At 56.4% G+C, this 14,227-nt stretch overlaps 5 protein-coding genes across 5 annotated transcripts; 2 read left to right on the top strand and 3 right to left on the bottom strand.

Moving 5' to 3' along the window:
- Nucleotides 1-153: 153 nt before the first annotated feature.
- Nucleotides 154-2,140, bottom strand: LTR77_008990 (uncharacterized protein; the record flags this gene model as incomplete). The annotated part of the gene is made up of 2 exons (XM_064806219.1): nt 154-1,715; nt 1,768-2,140. The coding sequence occupies 2 exons, from the start codon at nt 2,138-2,140 to the stop codon at nt 154-156; spliced, it is 1,935 nt and encodes a 644-aa protein (XP_064655545.1).
- Nucleotides 2,141-2,927: 787 nt separating this feature from the next.
- Nucleotides 2,928-4,417, top strand: ARP3 (Arp2/3 complex subunit, actin nucleation center; the record flags this gene model as incomplete). Its single annotated transcript, XM_064806218.1, has 4 exons — nt 2,928-2,962; nt 3,016-3,266; nt 3,326-3,372; nt 3,425-4,417. The coding sequence occupies 4 exons, from the start codon at nt 2,928-2,930 to the stop codon at nt 4,415-4,417; spliced, it is 1,326 nt and encodes a 441-aa protein (XP_064655544.1).
- Nucleotides 4,418-5,607: 1,190 nt separating this feature from the next.
- Nucleotides 5,608-8,778, top strand: LTR77_008988 (uncharacterized protein; the record flags this gene model as incomplete). Its single annotated transcript, XM_064806217.1, has 2 exons — nt 5,608-7,073; nt 7,125-8,778. 2 exons carry the CDS (start codon nt 5,608-5,610, stop codon nt 8,776-8,778), a joined length of 3,120 nt encoding a protein of 1,039 aa, XP_064655543.1.
- Nucleotides 8,779-9,305: 527 nt separating this feature from the next.
- Nucleotides 9,306-10,021, bottom strand: LTR77_008987 (uncharacterized protein; the record flags this gene model as incomplete). Its single annotated transcript, XM_064806216.1, has 2 exons — nt 9,306-9,683; nt 9,740-10,021. The coding sequence occupies 2 exons, from the start codon at nt 10,019-10,021 to the stop codon at nt 9,306-9,308; spliced, it is 660 nt and encodes a 219-aa protein (XP_064655542.1).
- A 194-nt stretch (nt 10,022-10,215) lies between these two features.
- LTR77_008986 (uncharacterized protein) lies at nt 10,216-13,332 on the bottom strand (the record flags this gene model as incomplete). Its single annotated transcript, XM_064806215.1, has 1 exon — nt 10,216-13,332. The coding sequence occupies one exon, from the start codon at nt 13,330-13,332 to the stop codon at nt 10,216-10,218; it is 3,117 nt and encodes a 1,038-aa protein (XP_064655541.1).
- Between the last annotated feature and the right edge of the window lie 895 nt (nt 13,333-14,227).

Genomic DNA, 14,227 nt, shown 5'->3' with positions numbered 1-14,227 from the left:
GTAACATGAACTGAGACCGCTCCGCCATATCCACAATCCAAGCCCGCCTTCCCACAACACAGCATTACGCCGCACATCGCCAGCAAGCTTTGGATAACTTATAGGTGCAAAAATAAAATCCCAGGGGCATAGTACTCCGCGTGCCGCCACACCTCATGCCTTCCTCTTCATATTCCTGATCGACCTCCCACCTTGAGCAACATGCCCATTGCCCTTGTTCCGGCTCATCGTGCACACCGGCTGCGCCTCGTTCGAATGCATCGACGCTATCGCAAACGAGTCGGTGTTATGGCCGTAGAAGAGGTAGGCGCCATCCTTCGTCTTCTTCACCGACAGCACGCCGATGGCGCCGGCGGAGTGCGATTGAGTGACGCTCGGATGGCCCATGAAGTCCTTCTGGATGAAGCCCTTGATCGCCTCTTCCTCCATGCAGTCGCCGTACCTACCGCCGGGCAGCTTGCGGAAGTTGTGGTAGATGCGCTCGGAGCAGACGCTAGCCGCTGTCGTGGTGCTCATGTGCTCGCCGGTGCCGCTGGTGACGGTGGCGACGCTGGTGTGTTCGACGTCATCTGGATCTTCTGGCTTGATAGCTGCGCCTACGCCGACGAGTGCTGCTGGCCCAACGCGACCGCGGTGTTTCATGCCGATGCCGCCAGAGGACGCACCACATGCGATGTTGCCGTACAGATCGATGGCGATGGCACCGACTGTGTCTGTGACGTGATCGCCGCCATCTAGTTGCGCGTCTTCCGAAAGCTCTGGCTTGTGAGGAAGCGGGGGGCTATTTTGGCTATCGTCTGAGAAAGGCTGAGCTTTCGGCGTGGTGAGATCCATGTCTGCGTCAGGTGGCGGACCTGGAAGCGGGAACAGAGTAGCATCGTGGAGACCGCCTCTGTCGGCACGGCTAGGACCACGCGCGTGCCGCGGGCTTTTCATGTTGATAGTAGTAAAGTTGGAGCCTGAGCCTGAGGAGCCATCATGCCAGCTTTGGGCGTGTAAAGGTACTCCCGAATGCTCATATGGTGGAGTCCGTGGCTCATCAAAGTCGAACTCAAGCTCAGGACCATACCATTCATCGTCCAGAAAGCCTCCGTTAGAGTTCCTGTTGGACCCCAGCAGACCAATTGGAGTTGTAGAAATCTTCTGACTGCTGTTCGAGGACGGGTTCACGGATGGATTCATGAAAAAGCCGGAAGGTCCTGTGGGGTCGACAGCTTCTCGCTGATGGTCGGGGGTGGTGTTGCTCGATGGTTTTGCGAGCATGGAGCTGGAAGAGTTAGAATGTGATGCTGATGAGGAGTCTTCCGGCACCTCTCTTGGATCCGAGGGCGGTGGAGACACAGGCTGTGCTTCGTTGCTGAGGGCTGACCTCATCGCTTTTGTGTGAGTCCTCCTCGCTTGTTCGGTTTCGCTCTGCTGAGCATAGTATTGGACGAGATCTGATTGCGAAGGTGGAGGAGACATGCCATATCGCGCAGCATCCTCACGACGCCTGTTGTGCTCCGCTCGCTCGAGGTCGTCTCGCCACTGACGCCAACGCTCTCTTGCGGCTGGAGACACCAGGGAGTCGAGAGGCATGATCGACATTCCGTGCTCGAACGCAAAGTCTGTCGCACCTTGTCCAACCAGGAAATTTGGTGGGACGCGTCGGAGGGATAGAGGCTGCCCAGAATGGTCAAGAAGCAGGCGTGCCAGCGAGATGGGATTCTTGATTTCTGGAGCAAGAATCAGTCCACGCTTTCTATGTAGGCGGCGGTTTGTACTTACGAGCAACAGCTCCCGCTCCACCGCTGCGTCCATTATGATCCACAACCACCGCATCGCATTCAACGACGCCGTCCACTGCAAGGTTGCTGCCGTAACCTGCATTCGTGATCTCGCGGTCCTCCAATATCCTCACTGCCAACTCCACCGCATCCACAGCCGAGCCACCGTTCTGCAAGCATCTCATCGCGGTCCTGGCGGCACTGGCAGTACAGTCAGCAATCTTCGCGTCATGCTGTTTGGGTATGGCATACTCATTACAGGCGGCCAGATGCACGTGCTCGTTCTGGATGCTGTGGTAGCCTGCGCCGGCATGGACGAAGATGCACGCAATCTCGCTGGTGTTGTTCTTCCTCCCTCTTCGCGGGGAGAACATCTTGAATGCCAGACCGGCTGCTTGGAAGGGCAGAATGTTCTATTTCTCGCTCGATTGGGTGTGGTTGGTTGTGGCGAATCGTCTTAGGGTGTCTGTAGGTAGGTGAAACGATGCCGTGTGAAGCGGGGATAGTCGTCGACGATGTGAAAGCACGTGAGAAAGATCTCGCCTAGTTGATCATCGTCGAGAAGCGAAGGAGACGCAATGAATGGCTTGGGGGGCTGTTGTATGGTAATGCCGTCCCCCGGAAAGGAATGATGGCGGTGTGAAGAGAAGATGTTGGAAGGACGATGCTGCTTCATTAATCAGAAGAGAAGTACACTTCGGCTTCGTTGCCGCACGCGTGCCTTCCTCCTGCTCGCACCGTGTTCGAGAGGAAAGAGCGACTCCTGGTCGACGCTGCACCTTCATCTTTTCATCGCCCACTGTGAGCTTAATTGCAATTCACCTCATCCATTCACGCATACGAGGAAATCCACTGCGATCACATGCTGGCCCCGGGTGCCACATGCAATAACACAGCAGGGAAATATATGAGACGCAGTTGGAGATGGAGTAGGAGAGCAGAGTAGGCGATCCTCGAAGTCTTGGCGGTCGTTCTGGTGGGGCGTCCGCAATTTGCTCCGCCTTACGCAACACCCAGCCAAGAGCTCCACGAACATCAGGCAGGCAGTCGATTGCAATACCTCGTCCAGGCTGCCAGTGCGAACAAACCCTCCAGATTTCCGCCCTTGACATACTGCTGGCGCTGTTGAAGGGAGGGTGACCGCGTCTTGAAGCCGCAAGCATGTCGAACCAAACGCCGGCCGTTGTCATGGACAAGTAAGACAACACTGTTGACTTGCCCACGATGCCCGATCTAACATAATCTCCAGCGGTACGGGCTACTCGAAACTCGGATTCGCCGGCAACGACTCTCCCTCCTTCGTCTTCCCAACCGCAATCGCAACCAAAGGCCCAGCAGCGGGCGCAGGCGGCTCTGGGTCCGGCAGGCCCGCGGTAGCCAACAAGCCTTCCTTCCTCACTGGCGGCGCGGGACCGTCAGGGCATTTATCAGGCAAGAGAGGGACGGAGGACTTGGACTTCTTCATTGGCGATGAGGCACTTGCGGCATCTGCAGGTCCTGGTATGGCATCAACAACCAGCTGAGATACGAGGATCAGACGAAAGGCTGACTTGGGGCAGGCTATGGCGTCCACTATCCCATACGGCACGGTCAAATAGAGAATTGGGTAGGCAATATCGGGAGGACAGGCCGCGCGAATGCAGACTGACATCCAGCAGGACCACATGGAACGCTTCTGGTCGAACAGCATCTTCAAATACCTTCGGGTAGAACCTGAGGACCACCACTTCCTGCTCACTGAACCACCACTCAACCCTCCCGAGAATCGCGAAAACACCGCCGAAATCATGTTCGAGTCCTTCAACTGCGCTGGCCTATACATCGCTGTACAGGCTGTGCTCGCGCTTGCGGCCAGCTGGACAAGCAGTAAGGTGCAAGACCGGAGTTTGACAGGCACAGTCATTGACTCCGGAGAGGGCGTGACGCACGTCATTCCAGTCGCCGAGGGCTACGTGATCGGCAGCAGCATCAAGAGCATCCCCATGGCAGGCCGAGACATTACCTACTTTGTACAAAGCCTACTGCGAGACCGAGGAGAGCCAGACAGCAGTCTGAAGACTGCGGAGCGGATAAAGGAGGAGTACTGCTACGTCTGTCCCGACATCGTCAAGGAGTTTGCCCGCTTCGACCGAGAACCCGACGACCGCTTCAAGCAGCATGAAGTCAAATACCCTAATGGCCGGACGACCAAGGTAGATGTCGGCTACGAACGCTTCCTTGCGCCAGAGATCTTCTTCAACCCTGAAATCTACAGCTCCGACTTCCTCACTCCTCTGCCGAACATTGTCGACACCGTGATCCAAACCTCGCCCATCGATGTGCGGAGAGGTCTGTACAAGAATATCGTGCTCTCCGGCGGCTCCACGCTTTACAAAGACTTTGGCCGAAGATTACAACGAGACATCCGCCATCTGGTCGATGCAAGGATAAAGCAGTCGGAGGCGCGGGCAGGCAATGCGGCGAAGTCGGGTGGGTTGGATGTGCAGGTCATCACGCACCGAAGGCAACGACATGGACCGTGGTTCGGCGGGTCATTGCTCGGTCAGACGCCCGAATTCAGGAGTTATTGCCATACGAAGGCGGAGTATGATGAGGTTGGGCCGAGTATCGTGAGGAGGTTTGCGCTGCTTGGAGGGCCAGGGAGTACATGATTGAGGCAATGATTGGTGATGAAACGCAACTGCATTCCTGGACGACGGCATTGCGATTGCGCCATCCTGTCTGCGAGCGCATTTGGGTTGCAGCGCAAGGAAGTGGATGTGATATGGCAACAGATTATGGTCGGCCGCGTTCCTGCGTACGTACGCTCAAGTCAAGCCAGCCAATTCGGCCACGTGCTGTGTACATAGCAATCAGCAGCCAAACATCAAAATCATGACGAAACCTGTTCATGCGCTCGGTCTAGAACAGACGGAGCCTCCATGCCTCACATGTCGTCGAGACAAAGTAGGCTGACGTGAAATCAGCCTGAAATCAAGCACTCCCTCGCGCCTCATGCAACCGCAGTGCTGGAAACCGAGCGCCAGAGGAGTGGTTCTGGCGATATGAGTGGTTCGCGGGTCGGCAGAATGCTCTCAGATCTGAGCAGAGAGGAATGTGAGGGATTAGCAATGCTCGCCCGAGATCTCGGGACGCTCTTGAACACTCCGCGGCTAGGGCTCGTAGGGTTCGGTCTACACAGGATACCGAGACATGAATTGGAGTTGAGATCGTTGTCTGTCGAAGAAGCCGAATGAAGCCGGGATACAAGGTGAGGTGAAGCGCCTAGACGGAAAGACGCTGCCGACGGGGCTCCGCATCGACATTTGGGCAGCGCTAGGGATGGTATGGCGGCAGCGGGAGAGACTCCGGTCGTTTGATGATGATGTGCGCCGGGTCGCCGGGAGGGGAGGGAAGGGGAGGTGCAGCAGTTCTTTCGGGTATTCTGCTTCTCAGCGAGCCGCGAGATTGGATTAAGGTTCAGATGAATGCTTGTCGGGTCGGGATGGCATCGGAAGGTGATGATGTTACGCTGGCTGTACGCGGGTGGTGTTTCTTGTGTTTTGTTTCTTTCGTTGTTATTCTCGTTGCAGCATTTTATTAGAAGAAAGAGTTAAGGATTCACTAAGAGTAAGTCGGCACGAAGCAATCGAAGAAGCTGCTGAGCTCGGTCCGGAGAAGGCTGAAACGACTTGCCGACCGACGGCTACACCTCGTCGCTTCCAATCGTCGACACGGCTTGCGCGCTCTTGCCCCGGTCTCGTGCGCCGCATTGGCAGGCGACACCGCGGGCAGCCTCACACCTGGCCCAGCCGAAGCTCCAACCTCACCTCCTCACGACACTCGATACCGAGACGTGTACATGTCCACCGACCACACCCGGCTAGCCGACTCGTTGCTCCATACCCTGCAGCCGCCCGAGAGTCCCAAGCCGCCGACCGACAGCAACACCGCCGCCGTCTCGTCCAAGCCCGCTGAGCCGCCAGCGACGTCGCAGGCTGCCGGGCTCGAGCCCAGGCAAGCTCAAGCTCGAATGCGATCCAGCATTGCTTGCATTCGCTGCCGGCGGTCCAAGGTCAAGTGTGTCAACAGCGGGGTCGGCACACCATGTAGGTCTTGCGAGAACTCGGGGAGGGAGTGCTTGTACCCTTCGCCGGTAACGACGGGCACACGGAGGAGGGACAGCTTGTCTGGAGGGCCGAGTGGGTTGGGGGAGGGTGAGAGGCGGGTACGGCCGAAGAAGAGCAATCACACATTTGTCGCCAGCTCTGGGACTGGGTTGAACGAGTCGCTGCGGCCGGCATTGGATGCTTTGGACTCAAGACTGCTCACGCCGCAGGTATGGCAGGAGTTGTTCGATATCTTCCAGATTCACTACTCTGCGGATCTGCCGTTCGTGCACCCGCCGACGTTTCTGAAGCCACTACGGCAGGCCAACATGCAGCCGTCGCCGACCATTGCAACACCCAACGATATCCACTCAGGCCCACGTCCTCCGGTATCACCAGAATTCCTGCTGTCTTTCCTGGCACTGACCGCTCGTTTCCATCCCAAGCTGGTGTCTCACCACTCACCTCCAACGTCCGCACGCCCAAGCAACCCTCTCATCGCGGCAGAGTACTATGCCGCTGCTGCGAGCGAGAAGTTGAGCAACAACTGGACCGAAAGCACTCTCCAGGACATCGATAGGATCCAAGCTTTGCTCATGCTTGGTCTGCATGAATGGGGCATGTGCCGGGGAGCCAAAGCATGGTTGACTATAGGAAGCGCCATTCGACAGGCTCAGGCCATGGGACTGCAATACGAAATGGACCTGGACGATGAACCGTTGTCGAGATCGATGGCGCTGCATTCGGAGGCGGAGAGGCTGGGTGTCAAAACTCGATCCAACTCGATTTCGGAAGACAGCTCAACAAACGAGCGCGATGCTTTCATTCAACAAGAAGTCCGACGTCGGACCTTCTGGAGCTGCTATATCATGGACCGCTACCTGAGCAGTGGCAAGTATCGGCCTCAGATGCTACAGGCCAAGGAACTCAGGATACAACTTCCCGCCAGCGAGCGCTCGTTCTTGTTCGCGGAGAAAGTGCGCACGCTAATGTTGGGTGAGGAGGAGCATAAAGTTGCTGGCAGAGCAGAAGTCCAGAGCCACCGACAGGCATCGCTTGGAATGACCGGCACGCCAGACAGGAAGGGCCAGATGCATGACTCCGGCGAACCCGAAGAGCGTTTGCAGGTTGGCGCCGACGAAGGGCTTGTCAGCCGATACGTCAAGATTCTCGAGATTTATGGCAAGGTCGTCAAGTGGTCTTGTGCTGGAGGCCGGAGGTGAGTGTAACAATATGTCTGCGTGAGCATGCTGGCTGATCGTGTTTGCAGAACCGAACAGCACCCGCCATGGGACCCACGCTGCGAGTTCTACCAGCTCAACAAGCAATGCCTGGACTTCAAGAATAGCCTACCTCGCGACAACATGCTATCACCATCTAATACGCAAGCTCATATCAGCATGAAGAGCTCAACACCATACACGCTTATACACTGTGTTTACTTACTTTGCCAGATTGCACTTCACAGAGAGTATGTGCCATTCCTGCCGATCCGGTGTGAGAAGCCAGAGGGACCACTGGATCCGCCACTGTTTCCTTCGAACAAGTATGAAGTGCCAGCTCGATTCTGGGAGGAGAGCGCTCGTGAATGCTTCAAGTCGGCTCGCGAGCTTATGGATCTGGTGCGAGCATGTCAGGAATGGAGCGTGCTTGTCGAAACTCCGATTGTTGGTTTTGCCATCTACACGGTGGCCTTTGTCGGCGTCTACTGCATCAACTTCCCGCAGATGGACCCCGGTGGCTTCATGTGCACACCAAAGGAGCAGCGTCAAGATGGCAGCAAAGCTGGCGCGAGCAAAGGCTTCGAAGCCGCACGGAAGGCTTTGGAGATGCTTGGTCAGCTACGAACGAAGTTGCATATGGCCGATGGTTGGTTCAGCACTATCAACCGCATGCACAAGTATTTGAGACGGATGAAGAGCGACTACAAGAAGAATGCGGCGGCAAATGAGTCGATCACTTCAGGCAGCGACAGTCCGACGTCGACTCGCCACCTGAGCATTCGGGAAGGTGGAATTGGCGGCGGGTTGGATGAGTTCAAGCTTCTTGAACGTGTGCTGAAGGAGTTTGGATCTTTGGAGGACCAGGACTCGCCGATGGCGGATGTGAGCCACGGGAACGGATCTCGGCCGCTTGACGCAGTATACGACGACAGTGGATCTGGCACCACTGTGAAGAGCGAGGAACAAGACCGCGGACCTCCACCATCATCCGAACCACAAAGATCCGGCAGTGGTCTCTGGAGCGCAATCAATGCTGCGCCTTCGACGGCGAACACCAGTCATCAGCAGTCTTCGACGCCGACCACAAATGGACAGTTCAGGGCTTACGACTCATACCAGCAATCTCACCAGCAAACCCATGCACCTCCCGCCCCGCAGCCCAACTACGCACACCAGATAAACAACTTCCGGCCCGCATACTCCCACGACAGCACTGCCGGCGCGCCACCCAGCCTAACATCTCCTGGCTCGCACACCGCCACCACGCCTTCTAACGCCTCTCCACCCTTCGACCGCCAACACCAGCAATACACCGGCTGGGCGCCTCACAACGCTCCTTACGCCATGCAACATTCACAAGCACCACCCGGCTATCCTCCCGGCCTTGCTCAACATCCTCAACAGCAGCATCTCCCACCCGGCTTGCCCAACCTCACCGCCTACCCTACTCCAGGCCAAACGCACACCCCGCAGTCTATGCAGCCGCCCGCGCCGCCTATGCAAGAGGCCCATCAGCCTTGGAACCAGATGGAGAAGGAGGCTTGGCTGAATAACCTGGACACGAGGCTAGGTGGTGATGATCTGGCGGCTTTTGTTGATGGAGGGGACGTGGCGGAGTGGGCGAGTATGCATCGGGGGTATGGGGGTGGGTGGTTGAGTGCGGTGTGGGGTGATAATGGAGCAGGTGGTGGGATGCGGTGATGTGAGGCTAATCACGATGTTTGCGACGATTATGGCCACGTATGCTGTGACGTCATCTGGGAGCGTGAGAATTCTCGGGATGTCCTGGCGTTTTGGACGGGCGGTTGGATCTGTGGTATGGTATGCTTGGGATGCTCCAGCGGCGGAAAATGTGTTGATATGGGAGGTTTACTCAACTGATGCTACGTCGAATGTATGCGGTTATGACAGTGAGGGAGGGAGGTACACGTGATAGCGCTGTTTATGGGCATGTACTTGGTAGGTAGTACTGAGCTAGGCTGATACCGGAACGGTTATGATAATATTTGAATGCCACCCAGCTGACCACCATTCAAAACGGCCTGTGCTCATTCTGATCGCTTCACGGCTGTTCAGTGACTTGTCTTCACTCAATCGGCGACACCACATGGCTTTATCCCATGCGCGCAACATCTCGCCAAGAGCTCCGACTCCTTCACTATTGCTTCTGCTACGTCCGCCGCGAAGTCTGCGGAAGCCTCCCGCATCGACCTCCTGATACGGCAGCCCTACTCGCTGTCCAGATTCATGACATCCCTTCTGTGCGTACAAACCATTTTGACGGCGAGCTCGCGCAGGTTGTTGCTCGCCTCTGAAGTCATGTTGTACACTTCCACAATACCTTTCGCCACTCCGATAGTGATCCACCACTCGTTTATCTCCACTCGAAAACCGTCGACAGCTTTGTCCATCAGGCCATACAGTAGGTGCTTCTCCCCGAGCGCGAAGACTCGGGCATGAACTTGGGCTTCGGAGAGGTAGTCGTCAGGCGTGGTGTCGGATTGTGCGGAGTCGGCAGGGTAGTAACGGTTGTAGAACCAAGAGAGCATAAGGCCGACGATCTTCGGGTCATCTTCTTGGAGCTCGATGAGTTTCTCTGTAGACTCCTGTTATGACGCACGTAATCCAACCTGTTAAGTGCTTAACGGGGTGGTTCGCTCACCTTGAAACCGCCTTCAACAGCACGCTCGAAGTACTTTGACTGAGTACACAGCACGAATCGGTGAACTGACCACTCACGGCCTCCGCATCGAACAGTGAGGTCGGACAAGTCGTTAGAGCGCCACAGTCTGACAGAATTAGCTTGGATCATACAGCACGGGTGTACGCGATCATACTTCTTGATACCTTCTCTGAGCGGGTCGGCGTTTTTTGGGAACCTTTCAGTCTTGTATTCATACCCAGCCGGAAGGCTGTCGCTGGAGGCCGACATCTCGACTTCCATGGTCATTAAAAGGGGTTTTGAGTCACGGTGTCGATGTGTTGTGCTGTTAGTGGTGTGGAGAGACTTTAGGTAATCAACCAGAAACGGAAGGAGCGAGGCAGCCATTGGAAAGTGAGCCATGCACTCTCACATGATGCTTGAAACATCATAACCGTGCTTTTCACACCGGACGTTGCCTTCTGCAAGAATTGCAATCATGCCTCGACTCTCGATACAAAATCATGTGTCCCAGACGGCACGCTGAAGATCTCATACCCATACTCAGAGCGCACAAGCTCCGCACGGCCAGACGCTTTCACCTCGCCCTTGCTGACCGGTACGCGTACCTCCGCAACAGTATTTGACGGGATCGTCACCGTCAACCTCAAAATCCCATCCGCGTTCTTGGACCACCGGCTCCTCGCCTCACCCGCCTGCATCATATACGTCGCCTCCGCGCTCGTCAAATCACCCACAATTTTTGGCTGGAACACGAGCCCTTCCTCCTCCACACCGCTGAGCGTACGGAGTGCCAGAGGCCTGAGACCCGCAAGACCCGCGTGAAACCACTCCTCGATCTGCGCGAGGATCATGTGGTTCTTGCTCGCGCTGATGTCCCAGTTCTCGCGGATCGTGGTGAGGCCCATTGGATTCTCCGGTGTGGGTTTGAGGAAGTAGCCGTAGCTCGGCTGCTCGTTTTGCTGCAGTGCTTGCCAGAGCACGTCGTCCCGTCCGCCGTCGGAGAGGGCGCGGATGATGGGATTCAGGCCGATGGTGCCACCGCTGAGGTGCGGCCCGCTCTCATTCTTGGGGCCGTAGGAGTATGTCAGGTCGACCAAGGCTTGCAAAACACTTGCTCGATTCTCTTCTTCGACGAGACCAGAGTCGAGGGCTAGGGCTTGCGCTGCCTGCGTGGCGTTGCTGACGCCTATGCTTCCGTTATTCCTGTAGCGGCCGGACTCGTCGTCGAAGAAAGCTGCGTTGAAGGCGCTGCGGATCCGAACGGCCAGAGCTGCGTAACGCTCCGCATCAGCCGTATGTCCAGTGATGTTGGCCATGCGTGCCATAGCCTGGATTGTGTTGTAATAGCCCCATGTTCCAGTGATGTAACCAGATGTTTCTGGTCGATCCTCGACCCAGTCCGCGAGAGGGCCAAGGACAAGGTTGTCTTCGACCTTCTCGCGCTGAATGTAGTCAACAAAGTCCACCATGTGGTCGTAATTCTCGGCCATGAGAGTGGTGTCGCCATCGAGATCGTGTAAGATGGAAGGGACAAGTACAATAGCATCACCCCAGTTGATCTCATCGCCAAATTGGCGAGTGTAGCCCCAGTCATAGACAGGTGTCTTGAGAGCAACGTTTCCAAACATGTAAGTGTCGGCGATGGACTGTCCTTCCACAAGCGTGCGCATAGTGGTGCGCATGAAGGCCGAGAGATGGAAGTGGCGATAGATAGCCCCCATCGGCATCACGTAGTCGGCAGGATAAGAAAGCTTCTCACGCCCCGGGCAGTCGGTGAACGTAGACATCAGATTGCTTGCGAAGGAATATGAAACCATGTTGTGGATGCGGTTCACACGAGCGTTGGAAGAAGTAAATGTGCCGGCGGTGGGGACGTCACCTTGCAGTCGTAGACCGGTGATCAAGTCCAAGGAAGGTTCAAACCCATTCGGCAGGCCAGTGACTTGCACCCACTGCATGCCGAAATAGTTGAATTTGGGGCGCCAGGACTCGCCACCCTCACGTCCAGCAGTGGTGTAAGTGTAAAATAGGTCGCTCCCACGAGATCCAGGGCCAGAAGACGGGCCAAGGGACGACTGTTCAATTGTTCCATTGGCATTCAATGATTCGGAAGGTGCCACTTTGACGGTGACACCAGCCGGCATCTCGGGCAGTGTGAGAAGTGCCCAGCCAGCAAAATTCTGCCCGAAATCGAAGACCCATGTGCCTGGGAACGGTTGCTTCATTGAGACAGGCGTAATGCGCTCCTGGATCCTCACGGGTTCCGCAGCGCGTGCGACGAGCTTTGTGGCCAGATTCGGAGGAGGGACGATGCCAGCAGAGACCCATGAGTCGGACAACTCAGGGTTTGGTAGGTCCCATCCGGAGTGCTCACGGCGAGCATCGTAATCTGGACCGGAGTACCACTGATCTGTCACAAAGGGACCGAAAGCAGTACGCCATGACCGATCAGTGACCACGACATCGGTGCCACCGTCTTCGTATGTAATCTCCAAGCGAGCAATGAGGCGAGGAGATACGGCAGCGCCGGCTGAAGGGTCAGTAGCGGCAATGTTGTTGCCGGAGCCAGTAACGTTGACACCGTCTTCATGGCTGAGCTCGAGAGCAGGCGTGAAGTCGATGGACTTGGTACGGTTGTGGATAGCGGTAATGACACGCGATTCGAGCTTGTGACCGCCGTTTGCAGTATCGATGTTGATGGTGCCTCCAAGATGATACAACGTGACGTTGTTCAGACGCACACTGGTGCTGCCGGCCTCTGCAGCATCTGCAAGGAGACCGTCTCCTTGAAGTTGACTCTCCCACCATGCATAAGGTGCATCCCGCCCGACGGCACGATTGGTGACACTTCGTCGTATGTAAGCAACACCGTTGCCCAGGCTGACGCCGAGGGAGTTGCTACCGGCGCGCAGACACTTTGAAACGTCGTACGTGCGGTATTCGGTCGAGAGCTGGTAGTTCGAATACCCTGGAGCCAGGACCTCGTCGGTAATGTCCTCTCCATTCACCGTGGGATGTATCAAACCAATGCCCGACAAGTATAAGTTGGCGCCTGCAACTGTCTTGGAGTCGTCGACCTCGAACTGGCGAACAAAGATGGGTAGAGGCTGATCTTCTGTGCGGTCGGGGTAGGAGATCCAGCGGGACTCCCCCCAGTCAGCCTGCTCGAGCAGACCCATGGTCCAGGTCGAAGGCGCCGACCAATCCGATACATCGTTGTTGGCATTCCAGACTCTTACTTGCCAAGCAATAGTGTCCCGTGAGGCGAGGGTCCCATCAAAGCGAACCTGCTGCTGGCTGCTTTCGATCCGACCAGTCGTCCAGATACATTTATTGGCCTGGAGACCTGCCATCGTAGCTGCAGCCCGGACCTCGAAGGCCGTCTGTCGGTCGCCGGGGCAGGCCTTCTCCTCGCATGCCTCGTGCTGAATCATCTGCCAGGAGAGCGTGGGCTGAACATCATCAAGGCCCAGCGGTGAGTCCAGACGCCCATCGACGCTGAGCTGGGTGACAGTGACTGGAGATGCTTGAGAGGCTGCTGCGGCCCATACCAGCCAAAGGGCGGCTCTAAGGATAGAAGGACGTTGCATCTTGGCGAGGTAGAGAAAGGACAACGCCAGGTCATGGCAGGAAGGAGGGTTGCCATCTTACCTTCTCAGTGGTCCTTATAAGACCAGAATTCAACAGCAGGTTACGTTACGGGAGGACATGCTGCTGCTGCATTGGGAAAGGATGTCGTGCCAAGCTGAATGAACATCAGGCGGGGGAAGGCAGCAGCAGTTTGCAGCTCGGTCCTCGTGATGATGGTAGCCCGAAGTCATATTCGACACTCTCCAGCGGAGGGTTGGGCGGGGGAGTGAGGGGGTGGTCGCGACGGTCTGAAGATTCGGGCCTCGCGTTGATGCCGACCGAATGTATGTGGACGACACCCTGGCTGTAAAGCAGGATCAAGGCGTCATCAGGCTGGAAGCGACATGTCCAGAGTGGAGAGAGTATCGTGTACGACCTTGATCGTTCAGTCATTGAGGTCCTACTAGCCAAGTCGATGAGAGTATTGAGCAGGAATGGGAGGTTTGCCAAACTGTAGCCCACTCACCGTTGCGTTGCGCGGTATTGCATCTTCACGGCGAACAGCTAGCCAGGACGTGATATTGATGTCTTTCCCTGTGACAGATGTCAAGGATACATCGTACCGCGTGGGGAGGGCGACAATTAGTCGTGCTGTCATCTGGGCGTGGAACCTCGATGGAACTGCGGTGGTGGTACGTAAGGAGGACGATGCGAGGTTGCAGGAATCCCCTCAAGCCTGCTTGGCAGATTCGGTCCGTCTCGGTGCGAAGGATCGTACCTATTTACCAGCAAGTCGTCTACGGTAGAAAGCACCGCATCATACTCCACTGCATTATGTTCCGTTCTTCTTCGCCCCGTCACCCGTTGCCCGTTGCCCGTTGCCCGTCCACAGTCGAAGTCCTGCTCACACTGCGG

The sequence above is a fragment of the Saxophila tyrrhenica genome (genome assembly GCF_035928015.1).
Source record: "Saxophila tyrrhenica strain CCFEE 5935 chromosome Unknown scaffold_16, whole genome shotgun sequence".
Lineage (NCBI taxonomy): Eukaryota > Fungi > Ascomycota > Dothideomycetes > Mycosphaerellales > Extremaceae > Saxophila > Saxophila tyrrhenica.
This window is presented reverse-complemented; position numbering and strand designations above follow the sequence as displayed.